This window comes from Notolabrus celidotus, chromosome 9 (assembly GCF_009762535.1).
Source record: "Notolabrus celidotus isolate fNotCel1 chromosome 9, fNotCel1.pri, whole genome shotgun sequence".
NCBI classification, from domain to species: Eukaryota; Metazoa; Chordata; class Actinopteri; order Labriformes; family Labridae; genus Notolabrus; species Notolabrus celidotus.
Window position 1 is genome coordinate 14604334 of NC_048280.1, and position 17223 is coordinate 14621556.

The 17223-nt window shown below is 38.9% G+C and overlaps 1 protein-coding gene across 1 annotated transcript in view; it reads left to right on the forward strand.

The window, feature by feature from the left end:
- Positions 1–3054: 3054 nt before the first annotated feature.
- The window catches only part of fancc (FA complementation group C), a 39726-nt gene continuing 25557 nt past the window's right edge, over positions 3055–17223 (forward strand). The window contains 2 exon segments of the mRNA XM_034693011.1: positions 3055–3159; positions 9784–10028. Of these exon segments, the coding sequence (XP_034548902.1) occupies positions 9828–10028 (201 nt within the window). The 5' untranslated portion in view covers positions 3055–3159; positions 9784–9827.

The window sequence follows — 17223 nt, forward strand, 5'->3', positions numbered from 1 at the left end:
TGCTTCCCCACTGCGTGACAAACCTTCTCTTGGCTCTGTAATAATCACAGAGTAGCAGTTCAGTAAAAACACACATGGTTTACACTACATTTCTCCTAGCATCAATATGTGTGCCCATGCAAGCATAGGAATAGCAACACACACTCACAGCCTGTGCATAAACACACACATACACACACACAAAAACATCAGTGTGTGGGTTTCCACTTTGGGCATCAAACATCGCTCTCTTAACTTTTTTTGCCGTGGTTTTTCTTTCCTTTGCTCTCCTTTTTTCGAATTATGCCAGGGACAATGTTCCAAACCCATAGGCTGATGTTTTTACAAGACTCAGACACACACACACACACACACACACACACACACACACACACACACACACACACACACACACACACACACACACACACACACACACACACACACACACACACACACACTCACAACACCATGCACGGGGAGAGACCTAGCCCTGGTTGACCTATATGTTGGCCAAGGCAGGAAGCTTGGGCGGAGCTGATGGTGAACCTCTGCCAGGGCCTTGTGATTTAATCTGCTGGATTCACCAGACATTTAGTGATGGGGACACCAACATAAATATGTCACATGAAGGGATTTTCATCCAATGTCAGATCTAGTTTTTCAGTTTTAGAAAAACTGTGTATAATGATGGAGATGAGTGTCTGTTTCATTGACTTGTTTTGGACTAAAACAGTCCAAGAAAACTACTAGCTCTTTCTTTCTGTTTCAAGCAGATGTGGTGGGAGAAAATTTAAGAAAACTTCAGAAAAAAATCCTCAAAGGATTTTGTACAGACGGTTTCCATGTTGTATTTAGGAAGCAGGCCACAGGCATCAAATATGGGGAAACAGTCCAGAATCACACACCATACCATATGTGCACACACCTGTATACACACACACACGCACGCACGCACGCATGCATGCACGCACACACGCAAGCACGCACACACACACACACACACACACACACACACACACACACACACACACACACACACACACACACACACACACACACACACATCCACAGACCTGGACTTTCCTACCACAGAAAATCTGATGTCTAATGTGCAGCCACTGGACCACTTGAAACACATTCTCCATCTTACAGACTGCCTTTCTGGTACATTCAAAATGTGCACACATACAGCACATACCAGGGCTTTTACGTGTATATTGAGCGGCATTCAAGTGGCAAAGGGACGCATTAACAGCCAGCACCACATCTGACCACACTCATGCACATGTATGCATAAGGAAGGTGTATTTAAGACATAGAAACAAAGTGTGTGTGTAGTTTAGAAACTCTTTTTACATGCATATAATGTCTTTCTCATGCAGGCACATATGCCAACAAGCACACTTGCGTGCACATGCACAGACTCACACATATGACATTACGTATGTTTAAACAAGCGTTTCCTGGTGCAGTGTGTGCTGGGCCGCTCTGGGTCTGGCTGGAGCCTCTGGGTGATTTGTCAGTTTGAGCCATGCAGGCCGAGAACCCCTCAAAGTTTGCTTTGGGTTCCTGAGGGACACGCTCTGGACCCCTGAATTCCTGGCCAAGGTATGCACTTTGGTTCACCCTCTGGACCCTCAACCCTGAAAATGTGTGACATGCACACATATACACACAGATGAGAACATAAGCATATGCAGAGAGAGGTGTACATTTGCAAAAAGTGGTCACATATCTACACACACAGCATGGTCTTTGTTCGAGGCATTTCCTAAGTCCTTTTAACCCTTGAACCACTAATGACTTGATGACAGGTTTCTCTTAAAAACCAAGGCAAGCTAGATAAGTCAAAATGAAATGTAAAAAAAACCTAATCACATTAAAACTTGGAAAGCATGCTCTGACTATGCTCAGTATGTCGTTAAAGCCAGGTAAGATACATTTCAACAGCATCCCATGATTAAAAATTACTTGTGGATGATCTTTTTATTTTACTAACATTTTATTAATACCTTGAATTTGCACATTTTGTCCAGAATAAGACTGTTTATTCACATTGTTTAATTAGTACTTAAAAAACAAGCTGATTATCAGTTAAGAATATTCAACTCTGTTATTACTTTTGAAGAAGTTTTTCTTTGTGTTATTTAGTTAAGGAAATTAAATCCATAGCATCCAATAAGGAGCAATATCATTTTCGTCTGAATCCATACTATTTTACATCATGCACTTTGGGAAAGCAGAGTTGAGTTTCTTTCAACACATTTGGGGCAAACATCCAGAAAGATTGATTTTGGTTCCAAATGTATGTCCTCTCAAAACTTGCCTTAAAACAGAATACATCTATTTTTTTTAAATGACATTTCATGCTATATATATATATATATATTACAGTTGATAGTACCTTTTAGTCTACTGATTTCTCTATTCTTAATGTAGTTCAATGTTGTAAAGTATCTTCCTTAGTCTTTTTTAAGACTTGTTTTATGCTTACAACCTTTCTTATCATCCCTTTTCTTAGTAAAACTAATACAGCTTTTTATTAAATGATTAAAATCGAGCTTTATGTATATGTAATATTCACACTATATAGTTTTTTTCATCCAGTTAAATTTTTTTTGACTCACTTCTGACTAGTAAGACACTAATTATTATTTTAATTATTATTTTAATCATTATTATTTTAATCACTGCTTTAACATTTATTTATCTTATTTAATTATTTATTTATCTATTTATTTCTGGTATTCATCTGATCTTGTTAACGCTACCTCATTTTTAACTTTTCTCTCCGCTCTTACTTACTTGATTAATTTTACTGTATTGATTTTATTTTATTTGTAAGTATTTTATTTATAATTTTGTCTTTTATAATTTTAAAAGGTGCTATATAAATAAAGTTGAGTTGAGTTAATATATTCTCATTATACAAACGTGTATTTTAGAGTGTTGTGACACTGAATTTATCTATGTGACAGCTCGTGACAGCTTCTTTGTAGGAAGTATTTCCTCCCAACTTCTGCAACAGCCATTTAACTCAGTTTCCCAGGAGGCATTGCGGGTGGAGGTTACGCGTCTGTCAGCCAATAGTCTGCTTTCAAACCCGGAAGTCAGAGAGAAGAGGGAATTTCAGTTTGTTTACGTCGCGGGATGAAAAGCTTGTCTTCTTGTCTGAAGGTATGAAAGACACATGTCTGTCTCTGACTCTTGTTCTGTAAAGATTCCAGTTGGATGGATATACATCCTGTTTACATGTAGCTCTACATTTAAGCTACGTTAGCTTACGTTCAAGCGACAGCAGAATATTAGACTTGCTAACAAGATAACAGCTGAAATAACTTAAGCTCTTTAACACACGCGTTTTCATGGAACTGTGAGAACATCGCTTCACGTACAGAAGTTGTATTTTAACACTCTTTGATATCTTTACAGTGAGCCAACATATTCTTCATAAGCAGGCTACCTGTAGTAGAGTGAAGGAAATACTGGCATCCTGTGGTTTGGTGGTGTTGTTACACCTGCATTTATAACATATAACTAAAGTACTGTACTGTCTGTTCGTACATCCATGCACTTATACTACTTAGACACACATACTCACATTCTCAGTACATAGCATACCACTTTCTGCAAATGAATATTTTATTTTTCTGCAGTACATGCATGTAAGGCTTACCGCCTGCAGAAACCATTTGCCATTATAACAACATCATTTTTATGACAGCACACAATCACTCCCTTCTTCTTCTCCTCCCTCCTGTGAATAATGTTTAGGTCAGCCCTTTGCCTCTATTTTTTTCTGCTTCGTTGTCTTGTCTTTTTCTTTGTTTGTTAAGAGATGGACCAAGTGAATTAATTTGACAATCTGCATCGTCTGCCCCCACATGTGAGGGTTGCTGAATGTTTGTCTTGTATATCATTGTACACTGGATGACTTATGTTAGGCTGGATAAACAGCCTACATGGATGTCTTATCCTACCCTTGAAGTTTAGAAGCTATATGGCTATGACATGCAGAGTTGAAAATACTTCCCAGGCGAGAGATGATCCGAAGAAAATGTATGCTAATGTTTTGATGATGTTGTAATGTTCTATTATTAGTCCTAGCCATTTCTTTTTTTTTTGTAAGAACTTTATTTTCAGTTTTTGTTATATAACAAGACAAGAAAACAGACAGACAAACCATAATAAAAAGGGAAAAAAAATAGGCACGCACATCATTGGAATGGAAAGCTGTCAAAAAATGAAAAATAAAGAAGAACAAATGAGAAAAAAACCCCAAAACAAACAAACAGACAAAACAAAGAAAGTATATACATACATACATACATACATGCCCACACTGCCATTTAACAGTAAGGTGGGATATTAAATCTGTGTCAGACCAAAAGAAAGAAAGTAAATAATGGATGACACTCCACTGTCTAACAGTTCAAGGGTAAATTAAAGATCCGGGTGTCCCTATGTTCAGTCCAAGGCGCATCAACCCACCATCAGTGCAGTCCAAACAATGCCTTAATTAATCAGGTGGCAGTTTTTTTACGTTTAATATATTCATTAAAGGGACCCCAAATGTTCACAAACTTAGTGTGTGAGTTTGAAAGAGTGTATCGTATCTCCTCCAGGAACAAACAGGAAACCATTTCACTCAACCAACAGTTAAAGCAGGGAGGCGTAGCTGACTTCCAATGCGGCTGGATCACTCTCTTAGCTGTAACCAAACCAAGCTTTAAGGCCTGTTGCAGGGCAGATGGAAGAGTGAGAGAGTAACCAGAGCAGCCCAGAATAATGGTGAGGCAGTAGGGAGGAAGTGATTTGTTGTGTATGCTACTGTATAGCTGGAAGATGCTTTCCCAAAAATTATTGAGTGCTGGGCAGGACCAAAAAGATGAGCACAAGTCCCCATATTGATAGACAACTTTAAACTGAATTAGTTTGAGCCTAGCATTGATTGAGCATGTTTTTATCCCACTCCTTTTGTCCATAGATTGTCTGATATATTGAGGCCGGTGTCCTTAATCCAAGCTTCCTTAATGTGAAGAGAAGGGGTTGCCATAGAGAAAAAGTTGACTTATTTTGTGATCAGCTGTTTGATGTTGGAGGTTTTCTCATACGTCATAGAAGATGTGCTGTTTAGGTATTGTATCGAAATTTGGGAGAGAACATCTTATAAGATTTTGAATCTGAAGATAGCGGAAAAAATGCCCAGGTGGCAAACTGAACTTAGACTGCAGTTGGGCACAGGTTTCAAATCGGCCATCTATGTACAAGTCTTTAAAAGTGGATAAGCCTTTTTTAAATTTTTTTCCTCCTAGCCATTTTTAAGTCAGGAAGGCCAAAAGAAAAACATTGATGCAGCTCCTCAAATGGTGATTTACATCATATTTACATCAGCTTTTTTTTATGTGATGTTTAACTTGGATTGTTGATAAATATCAGAAACAATATATTAAAAGATTGTTATTTCATATAGAGTGATAGAAAGTTGTTTGTGGCTTTATTCACTATTTTCTGAACTTACAAACTAAAACACTAAAACAACTATTCAAGCAGATAGGTTGTCAGACTTTAGCAATACTGTTAGTTTCTATTCTAACAGGGGGTTAGTAAGTAAGGTGTTCAGCCATCACATGCTGCCACAACTGGTTTATCTCAGTTAAAAATATTTCCATTCGTTATTACTTTTTTCTTCTTCCGTGTTTTCTACAATGGTGTCAAAGAACACAGTCTTTCTTATTTAAATAATTTACAAACAGTTGAAACAATTCAACAACCCTACATGCCTTGTGTTGATTCATCATTGCATGATGATTTGCAATGAATGTTCGGAAAGCATTATAATTCAATTAAATTTGACCTTATTTCTAAAATTCATTGCACATAACTCTTCCTTTTATGACTGCTACCGCCACAACCAGTACATTAACCTCATTTAATCTAGGTTTCCTCAAACATACTGCTGTATACAGAAGTAAATTTGTAGAAAGTGATGTTTAACTGATTTGATTATACTGAAATAATGTCAACAATCTTATAATTGGAACTGCAAACTCACCTTGACCCAAAGTACACACGCTTAGTTTAGCAAATCTTCAAAGATAATATTTGACCAGTCACATCTTGTTCCTGCTCCAGAATGTGTACAGCAAACACTGGAGCTGCTTTCGTGTGTGTTTATGTGCATGTACTTAAATTTTTTTCCCAGTGTGACATGCGTTTGCACCTACGCATATTCTATACTCATGTCTAACTGTAACTGTGTGTGTGATATACTGTAGATTGTGGGTGAGACTGTCTGCTACTTGGATATCCAGCAACCAGGTTGTCTCCAACTCTGTTTTTCTGAGAAAACTTGAGTCCCCAACACAAGTCAACAAGAGGCGTTTGTTCCTAATTTGGTTGTGTTTTTTTTCTTCTAGAAAATGAGTATTTATATATTCACATCAGTGAGCCATAGGGGCTTTCCAGCAGAGATGATGGCAAGACATTAAACAAATTGTGTGCAGTGAGGTGATCATAAAACACAACCCTGTGGTGTCTCACACAGACCTGTCATTATGGCAAAAAAACAACAAATACACACGGGCACACTCACACCAACACACACCATTCCCAGGCTTTACACAGTCACAAGACACATCTCTACACACACTCTTGTGATCTGCTCCCCCGCAATTTTCCCTCCATCATCATAAAAGGTGAAGAATGTTCTGTTTATTTCCCAGTAGGCCCCCATGAATACGTTCGTGTGAAAAGGTTTGATCGCCTGCAGCTTGAAAATTTGATGGTTAGATGGTGGTAATAAGAGCTTAACATAACCAGATGAACTTCATATGCCTCAATTTATTTCCCCCTGATTATAACCTTTAATTTCTCTATTATTATTAACTTCTGCTTTAATGGAAAACTGGGGAAGATTTGGGCCACACATGCACCATAGAGTACAGCCGGCATGCATCAGAAAGCAGGGGGACTCTTAGTTGTTTGTTGAAGTGTTTAGCTGATAAGTTTTTGCATATTTATTGAATTACTTTGAATGTCTAAATGCATATTTATTTGTGGATCCAGAAAATGGTTCAAATTCCAGTGCAGGAAAGGAACATTTCATGGCGCATTGTTAACACTATGCTTCCCTGAAGAGGAATACAATTGTAATAATAATGAGCCTCTAAAAGATAGATTTTACAAGCACATGCAGAAAGCTACCTTCCTGTTAACGACAATGCTAACGGTAAAAGTTTATTATGATTCTTTATGTCTCGAAAAAACACCATGAGACATGACATCTTCCTCACCTGCTTTAGTCTTTTAGACCATAGTCGTTAGACACAGCTTGTAGTTTCTAACAACTGTTATCCCACTAAGAAACTAAGTAGTTACACTGTTTGAATAAGGTTACAGGAAATCAAAATTAAATATCTAATTGAACTCTAATATTTTGATATCTTGTTGTTGCTGCATATGCATCCAGTCACAACAGTCATTATATCATTCATTTGCTTGAGAAAATAAATATGTTTTCAGTCTTTTTTTAAAAGTGGAGACAGTTGTTATGGACCTGAGGTCAGCAGGCAGTTTGTTCAAAAAGATGGACCACAGTAACGAAAGGCCCCTTCACCGGACCTTGATTTGACTCTGGGTACATTTTAAAGGTGACATATCACGCTTTTTTCATCAAAATACATTGGTCTAAGAGGTCCCCAAAACATGTCTTTAAAGTTTATGCTCAAAAAAACCAATTTGAAATCAAATTTTGGCATGCCTGAAGAACCCTCTTCTTCAGACCTGCTCAGAACGGTTGGTTTTCTCTCTGACCACGCCCCCTCAGGAAGTGGATGTGGCCTCGGCTCTCCAGCACGTTGGTCTAATGTTTACATGTTGGCTGATTATACACGGCTGCTCACAGATCGCGTTACTTCAACCCTCTAAATCTGATCCAGAATCTGATCCTGACGGAGAGGTGCCTGCAGCAGGACCTTTCTGAACGATTGGTCACAGATTTAGTGTTTCTTGTTGTTTTACTTATCAGTATGTTGACGTGTGTCTTGGTACACAGCTACGAACATGTAGCTATGTGGCTATGCTAACTAGCGCTAGCACTTACCCATGATAAATAAAAATCATCCACTAGATCTTCAAATCTGCAGACGTGGGGAGTAAAACCGACCTCTGTGTTTATTAAGACAGCCTACAACTAGCATGCCTCCCTCCTAAGCTCCTTGTTAGCACACATGTGTGCAGGGAATGAAAAACGGAGGAAGGGTTCAGTATTATTTTATACAGTCTATGGGCTGAACAAGCTCCGAGCTCTGACCTCCGTGACAGACCGGATATTGTTGTGACGTAAAAAAAACACGGAAGTCTGAAACGGCTCGTTTCACACACATTTACAGAAAGGTGGAGAAATCAGAACTTGGGCAGAATGGATTTTTTTCATTTTCGTTTTTTTTTTTTAGACATGCCAGGGAAACATATTTCAGGTCGAGAACCATTAAAAAGTTGATTTTGCATGATATGTCACCTTTAAAAGACTTCCACCTGCTGACCTGGTCAGGATTCTGGTCGGGTTATACACTGTGAGCAAATCAGAGATGTACAGGGTAGCTGAACCATTGAGTGCTTTATGGACTAATAATAGGATTTTGGAATTGATTCTGTATTGAACGGGGAGCCAGTTAAGTGTTTTGAGAACCGGGGGGATATGGTCATATTTTCTTGTATGTGTCAGGATTTTAGCTGCTGTGTAGGCCATAATTCTATAAATTAAGATAGAAAACTGCTTGAAAAAATTCAGTTTGTGTAATGAGTCTGGAATATATGTATATTTTCTCTTCCTTAAATAAATGACTGGAAGTATACAACGTTCCATGATATTCTAATTCATTGAGATTCACCAGTACACAATACTTTGATTTATTATTGGTGTTTGGGTCCTTCTCACCCTGTTAATTTGCATAACCCCCTCCTTATCCATACATTAAACCATTTATCACCTGGCTACTAACTTAAGCTATGATCTTCTTTGCAGTTGACACACCTTAAAAATAGATGAAGCTAATGTCACAACTTTTAACATTGTAGCTATTACAGCTATTCCTTACGGTTTAAGTTACTTTGTAACTTACAGATGCACTAACACCATAGACTGTATAAATAATCGACGTAGTATCTGTGACGTCATCCATCTGTTCCTGAGCGCTGTTTTGAAGCCAATCGACGTTGGCAGCCATATTAGAAATGCTGAACTCAACCAGGCATAGTGGGACGTATGACGTTTCTATGTGGTTTCCGGTGTTTCTCCAGCCAGCGTCAAGCGGATTCCTCTATGAATTGCAGTTTATAACACTTCCTCATAGTTTGAGACCGGAGGTTGCTGCTTGACTAACACCCTTTGCTTTAGTTACCTGTATTGTAGAGCAGGATCTAATATAATAAAAGTCCTCCACATTGTCTAGTGTACTGTGTTAGAATGCTAATGAAAGCTAATGGTTTTGCCACGTCATCAAGCAGAGATGTAATGTGTTGGATTTCTTTACGGGTATTGATTTAATAACATGTTTGATTAGGTTGTCTCCAGCGTTGCTTTTGCTGTTGAGCATTGTTAACACCATTGTAATGTGGTTTTGACCAATCAGAACCAAGTATGTAACACAGCTGGGTAATAATAAAATATTAAGTATGTGAAAAAATAGTTGGCATTGTTCAGCCTGAATAGCCACAAATTAAAGATAATTAAGAACAGGTGACAGTATGTTTTTAGAATCCTTTGGCCTGACTGTTTTTTTATTTTGTCTTGCTCAGGATGTCACCTCGTTCTTAATAACGTCTACCTGGACAAGCAAAAAATGTCTCAGCTGCAGCCACAGACTGGGCTCCAACAAACAGCCGAGGAGCCCCTTCTGAACATCCAGCAGATGCAGTTCTGGCTGGACAAAGCGGTGGCATGGGGCCAGGCTGACAACCCAGACTCTCAGAAAGACACCTGCCTGCACTTGAGCAGACTTCGGGATTTCCTTCAGCAACTCCTCACACGGATCAACAGCATGGTGAGCTCTTGTGCAACATTAAACTTAGTAACAATGCAACAGAAGCGCTTATTTATGACACATTAAGATGGTCCTGGTTCAACACTGTATTTCCTATAAGCTTGAACACTTCACAGGGTTGACATAACTTGCCCAAATAATTAAATAAGTTGATCAGTTATGCCAAACATCTATCTCATTAATGAAGCACCACGTTAATTTAAACGTCAACATGTCTAGTACACCCACACACACACACACACATACACGCTTGAATATGCACACGCTCAGTCTTCTCACTGAGCCAGAGCATGAACACCAAGTCCAGCGGTGGAAGGATCGTACTAACAGAGGCTGCTCTGTGCTGTGCAGAGGCTGGCTGGCAGCGCTGCAGTGTTGAGTTAGTCAGGTAATAGCCGCATTGGGACCTTCAGCGCTAACCTAATGTATCCCTATATCAGGTCCAGCAAATTTGGGAAGGGGGCAGAGGACAGGAGGGGTGCAGGACTGTGAGATCTCAGTGTTATTACATCCTTGACTCATGGCTCCAGCTCTTGCTTTCTAGAACTTTCTGTCTTGCTGCCTTTTAAAACCACTTTTCTCTTACATGATGTACTCTTTCCTTCAGGAAAGACATATTTTTCATGTTAGCCTCACAGTCGTAGTGCTCTTGCAGGTTTTAATTTGTGATTCTCTATATGCCATATGTTTGACTGTAAAAATGTGACAGTAAGATTCAGTCTCAATGTTTTTCCGAGGGTCTTACCTTTTACTTTTTCTTTATTTGGGCAACAATCCATATATTTTTATAGATCCAGCGCTGTCTGGCAGTTATATAAACAGTATATATATCTGTCTATGTCTTTTCCTGATAGCATAACTCGGAGTATATGTCATGCAGAGGTTACCGTAAGATGATGGAGCTGACACAAAGAAAGAAAGAGAGAAAGAAAGAAAGAGAATGGTATAGCTTAATCTGGTTGGAGTCCTTTTACTGGCAGTGATCTCATAAAAGACCAGATGAGGATATCCTGCTTCTTGGCAGCATTTTGCATCCTTTGATGACCTAACAACTTTCCTGTGCACAAAGATGAGGAAAAGTCCTCTTTTTCTTTCTGGGTTTTCTATCAAGGAAGTTTTCTATCTCAATCTTGGGCCTCTTCAAAGAAGGTTCAACATTTAAGCCAAGTAGGCCTGTCAGAAATATGATGTGATCACCTGACCACAATGGTTAGAGCTGAAAACATTTTGCGTAACTGTAAATAAGGGAAATAAAAGCAGCAGGAAATTAATAAAGTGTGTTTCCATGTGCTGGGTTTAGTAAAACAAACAGTCGCCCACAGCCTAACAACATCCAATCCAAGAATAGAGCTTGGCTGTCTAGACCCTAATACTATTTGGCAGGTTTTTTTCATTTCAGCACCTATTACACTATCTTTCTTGCTTTCCAAAGTAAGTTGATGACAGAAAGGTGCTGATAATGGGTCTTTGTATTTATAGTGGAGAGTCTCTCCCCTGCGGGTGCAGCAGTGCATTTGACAGCTCTGTGGAAAGTTGTGCTTCAGATCATTAACAGACAGTTCTGTGCTGCACGACTTAATTTCAGTTGTTTAAATCCATCTGTCAGAAAGTAACCGGTACATTTATTCAACAAAAAGTGTTTCCATTGCCTAATTGTCCTATAAGCTGTTGATGGACAAAAGGACTAAACGTTTGAGTGGATGTAAAAATTTAAGGGATGTTTGGGATTTTTTTCTTTCTATCCACCTTTTCTGACAGATAATTGGTGTAAAAATGTTGACTGGAAACATGTTTTTGATTTTCAAGTTGCATAGTAACTTTTGGAATCAAGAAAAACTCCTACAGGACTTAGGGCTGAAACCAAACTCAGGCCAATGGGGCAGGGGCTCAGCCTCAATACACAGGGTGTGCACTTTACCAACTGAGCTAAGCCAACCAACAACCTCCTGTATTGGAAAATGAAGCCGATGCGAAAGTGCTTAAAACCGCAGTTACTGGAGTGTCTGCTTGAGGCTGGCACCGGTATGGGTGACTTGACTGACAGGTAGGCACATTGTAGCTTTTAACAAGAAGGCTAACGGCCCACATCAACTCCACCTCTCTGCCTGTAGTTAGGTCGTCTGAAAGTGTGTATAGCAGTTTGAACACACTGGGTTAAAAGAGCTCAAAGTTATAGACAGAAATGTCAAAAATGTTACAACTGTTCCCGGTCTCCCCTTCCATTGCATTTATGGCTCTGACTGTGTACTAACCTCACTAAAATCAAGGATCTCATTGAACATATCAGACAACTAGGGTGCATGCCCCTCATCTGGTTCAGAGAGTCCTTTTTTTCTGCGGTCTGTTCTCCTTCCTGCGCTGTGCGCTTCTCCGTCTCCAAACAAGTTCTCGTGAGCGCTGCTTTATTCCCACATCCAAGTAATGATCTTTATAACGGATCAAGTACAGACGTGATGAAGTGCAGAGGATCCGAATAGATCTCAGTGAAACGTGTGCTGACAGACTCTAAGAGTGAACTTTTCACAGTTTTCACTCCGTGGTCCGTCTCAACCTCTTTGCTTAGAAGACGCTTTAGTGCTGCACGGATGCAGACATGTTGGCCCTTATCCAGACAAGAGAGTACTGGCCACGGTTTTTGCTTGTGTCATCACAGCATTCTGTTTCGGCCGTGTTGTTTTAGTGATAAAAGTCTTTCGGACGAAAACTGAAAATTCACTCTTGGGCCATTTTCGGCCGAAAAATTTCGGTGCATCCCTAGTTGATAGGCTTTAAAACTCTGCTTCATCAACCAATGGGTGATTTCACTCAGACTACGTCCATGTCTAATCCAGCATTTTGATGTAACTTTCTTGAATCTAGTTTTGTCACACGAGGCATTGAGTTGCTCGGCAGACTTCAGTTGACTGAGTCAACCTCAGTCATGCATAGTGAGAGGTAATATATTGTTTCAGAAACGATTTCACACAATGACTGTAAATAGAATGAACACAGTCTCTGTATTTATGCCTCTTATAAGATATAAGGCCAAAAGACCACCTCTCTGAGCGCTGACGTATTGACGCTCTGGTACTTCACTACCTGCTGTACCGTCACCTTAAAACTTTGTACCATAGTTGCTACACCGCTGCACTGAGGGACTGTTTGGAAAGTCCTTCTGTCCAAGATAAGATGAATGCAGAGCATGGGGTATTCAACACTCCACTCCAGTGTATATTTATGTGCTCACCATAGTAACTTTTCTATTTAGCAAAGCCACTCTGATTGAAGCTCAGTGATGTCAGGGACAGAAGTGTTTCCTCCTCTTTTCTCTCTATTGTTGTGTATAAACGTGTCCCATATGCCTTCCTGGCTGTATTTAATCACTCACTTTTGTTCAAAATGTCTGTCCCTAATCAAGATAAGACGCATTGACCCATAGATTTGTTTAGAATCAGGGACAATGACGGCAATGCGGATGTAGATTTGGCTCTGATAGTCAGTGATAATCACTTTCTGTTGCGGTTGCTCATTGTTATCCTCACTCTTGCGGTCACAACACACATTAATAAAGTTCTTATTATAAACTAACATTCCTTTTTAGTTGAATCACCAACACACAAACACATATGTATACTCACACACAACATTAACCATGTGTGTCTGGATTGATGGGCAGGCTGAGTGGGATGGCTGTGTTCCAGACAGCATTGGTGGTGTTGGTGGGGGGCACAGTGGGGGCATTTAGAGAACCCCTTCTTAGACTATTGCCATTCTGCTTCCCATTAATGATGATCTCATCCACTTGAGTGAGTCCAGTTAGTCTCTTTTCTGTCTGAAGCTCTTTCTCATCACAAAGGAGTTACATTGCCTCGTTTTAATCTAATGCTTTCCAATTTTACTGATTATTTTCTGGATATTTTTAAGGGAGGTGGGTTAGGACAGATTGATGTAAATTAGTGATGCAACACTGTTCACTTTTTTTCTATTATTTTCTCCTATTCTTTCTTCCCTTTACCCAGTCCTCTTCCTAACGTCCAAATACCCCAACTAATTTGTATTTCTGTTGTAAAACTGCAGTCAATCAGAGACATGACCAAGAATAGCAGCGACAAACAGTCTGAACAGTAACAAGCAAACAAATAAAGAGTTTGAAGTAACATGAAAATGGCTGTATTAATCATCTACAAACAGACACTCTCTATTCATGGATTTCCCCTCGAATATAACAGGTTCAGGGTTACCAAGTTTAGTGTTAAGATCTGTGTGTACGATCCAAGTGGCAACCTCCAGTCTAAAAATATAAGTCCAATGTGGAAGTGCAAAAAGCTGCAGTTCATCCAGAATCTGCTTGAGGTTGGCTCTTGAAGTACCGGAAGTCACATACACATGAATTGGAAAAAGACGATCTTTACAGCAGAAATGAACATGTTTATAGCCTGGTACAAAAGACGAGTGTAGTCTGGATAGCTCATTTCTCAATCGGCTCACACTGTGAGGGGGGTGAACTTTTTTGTAACACAGCAATTTCACAGATATTGAGATTACGAGTCTTCCAATGAGAGGCACAGCTGACTGCAGGAACACTGTAGCTGTTGGCTAGGAGGCTCAAACTCTGCCTCTTTACGTCACACTCGCTCCACAGCAGCAATATGGCTGCTGCCAATGATTGGCCTCAAACAGCTATTCAGAAACAGATGGGTGACAGATTTTGATATTTAATTGAAATTCGTACAAACACATCATTTAAAAATGTTTAAACTACAATTCAGTAGTTATGGAAAATATATCCTTAGTTTCAATTTGGTGCTACTAATACATGTCAAAACAGTTGGGACAGAGACAACATTGCACTTAAAATGTTTAAAACAGGTCGGTAACATGATTAGGTATAAAAAGGGAAGAGGTTCACCACTCCAAGAAACTGGGTGTGCAAATAGTTCAACAACTTCAGGATAATGTTCCATAGCAAAAAACGTCAAAGATCATTCAGCAAATCTGGAGAAACCTTTGTCCAAAAGGGACAAGGAGGAAAACCAATACTGGATGGCCACGATCTTCGGGCCTTCCAAAGGCACTGCATTAAAAGGAGATCAGGTCTGCTGAGTCAGTGAGCTCTTTTAAATCCTTTCTTAAGACATACTTTTATCGCAGAACCTTCCCGGATTTTATCTGAATTTTATTTGACTTTATTTTATTTTAAGCGTCTTAAGAAATATATTTTAAAATAATTTTATTCCTTTAGAGTTCTTTTAGGGGAATTTTATGTCTTTTAAAATATGTTTTATGTCGTTATCTTGACTTGTGTGTTTTTATGATCTGCCTGTTTTATTTTGCGGCCCATGTAAAGCACTTTGTAACCTGGTTTTGAAAGGTGCTCTACAAATAAAATTATTATTATTATTATTAAAAGCTGAAATGACTCTGCAGTGGAGATCACTGCATGGGTTCAAAATCACATCCAAAAACCATTGTCTGTGAACAAATTTTGTCACAGCATCCACAAATGCATGTGAAAACTGTGCCATACAAAGAGGAAACCATACACATAAATGACCAAGAAATGCCAGCGGCTTCTCTGGGCCTAAGTCCATTTAAGATGGACTGAGATAAAGTGGAAAACTGTTCTGTGGTGACAAAATCAAATTTGACATTAATTTCTGAAATCATAAACGCTGCGTCCAATGCTCTAAAGAGGAGAGGAGCCGCCTACCCTTTTACCACCCCACAGCTCAAAAGCTGGCATCTGTGATGGTATGGGAATGCATTTCTATTTTTTCAGATTAAGACAGGGTATAAGAAGCTGAACAGACTGATGAAGAAGGCCAGCTCTGTCCTGGGCTGCCCGCTGGACCCTGTGGAGGTGGTGGCTGACAGGAGGATGATAGCAAAGCTATCTTCTCTGATGGACAACACGTCACACCCCCTCCAGGAAACCATAACATCACTAGGTAGCTTGTTCAGTGACAGACTTCTTCACCCGCGGTGTCTCACGGAGAGATACCACAGGTCTTTTCTTCCTGCAGTGGTCAGACTCTATAACCAATAATATATATATATATATATATATGTTGTAAGATATGCTTATTTTTACCTCTTTAATCCAATTGCTAATAACTTTTTAATAATTTATATTTTATAGACTCTTGTTCGCTTTATACTCTTTTGCACTGTCTACTTTGCTGCTGTGACACTTAAATTTCCCCGTATCTGGGATAAATAAAGGACTATCTTATCTTATAAGTCAATGAAAGTTTTACCTAAAATTACTTTGTTGTAAAAAATAAACCAATGTCTGAATCAGCAACAGTGAGTACAAACTGCATTTTAATTCCAGCCCAAAGGGATGCAAATATACAAGACCATGTTTGCCTGATTGAGAGGAGTGTCAATGAGACTGATGGGATCTGAAGCCCAGGGAGGGGGGATTATCTGTAGCCCCTTATAAATCCAAGGATTGTAATGTAAAATCAGTGTTCATGTTTTTCCACAAATTAGGATAATACGAGGTCCTGATGGCAGCAAGCTGAATCATCTTTGGTTGAGTATAGGCACACTGATTCAATTACAGCCACTTTATTATACCAGATTTCTTTGTGTGGGCCTCTCCTGCATCAAAGCTATTCTCTCAAGTTTGATGAGCCCTCAGATGAAATGAATGATATGGTCTGTTAATATGGGATGGATACTAGGTAATACTGTAAATGCACATAAACATGATTCATGCACACGTGCAGATATGCTTGTAAACGAAAGTAATACATCACTGCTTTAATCTGTTTTCTCTGTTCCACCTCAGTCATCATATTGTAAAACCTCATGTGTGTATTACTGTATCATATTAAACCCAGATAATGAATACATGGAACAAAAGTAATATAATACACCTGTGTATTTGAAGATTAATCCTACAAAGAAAATATGTTTATATCCATACTGAGGTCATGTTTCTTCAGCCTGACTTCAGTGTTTGTGTGTTCTGTTCTTGGCCAGTACTTTATTGACAAATATTTATTTTTTGTCATATTGAATTAGAAGCAACAAATCCGGTGTGGTTGTGCTAAAAAGACAAAATTGTTTCACCAATCAACTTTTGCGTGCCTTTTTTAACAGCTGTTTTCAGCGGATTAGATACTTATTAAAGTTTATTAAATTATTTTTATTATTTATTTAGTATTTTTCGTAAATTCTATTCTAAGTACATTCTATTCTATTTTAT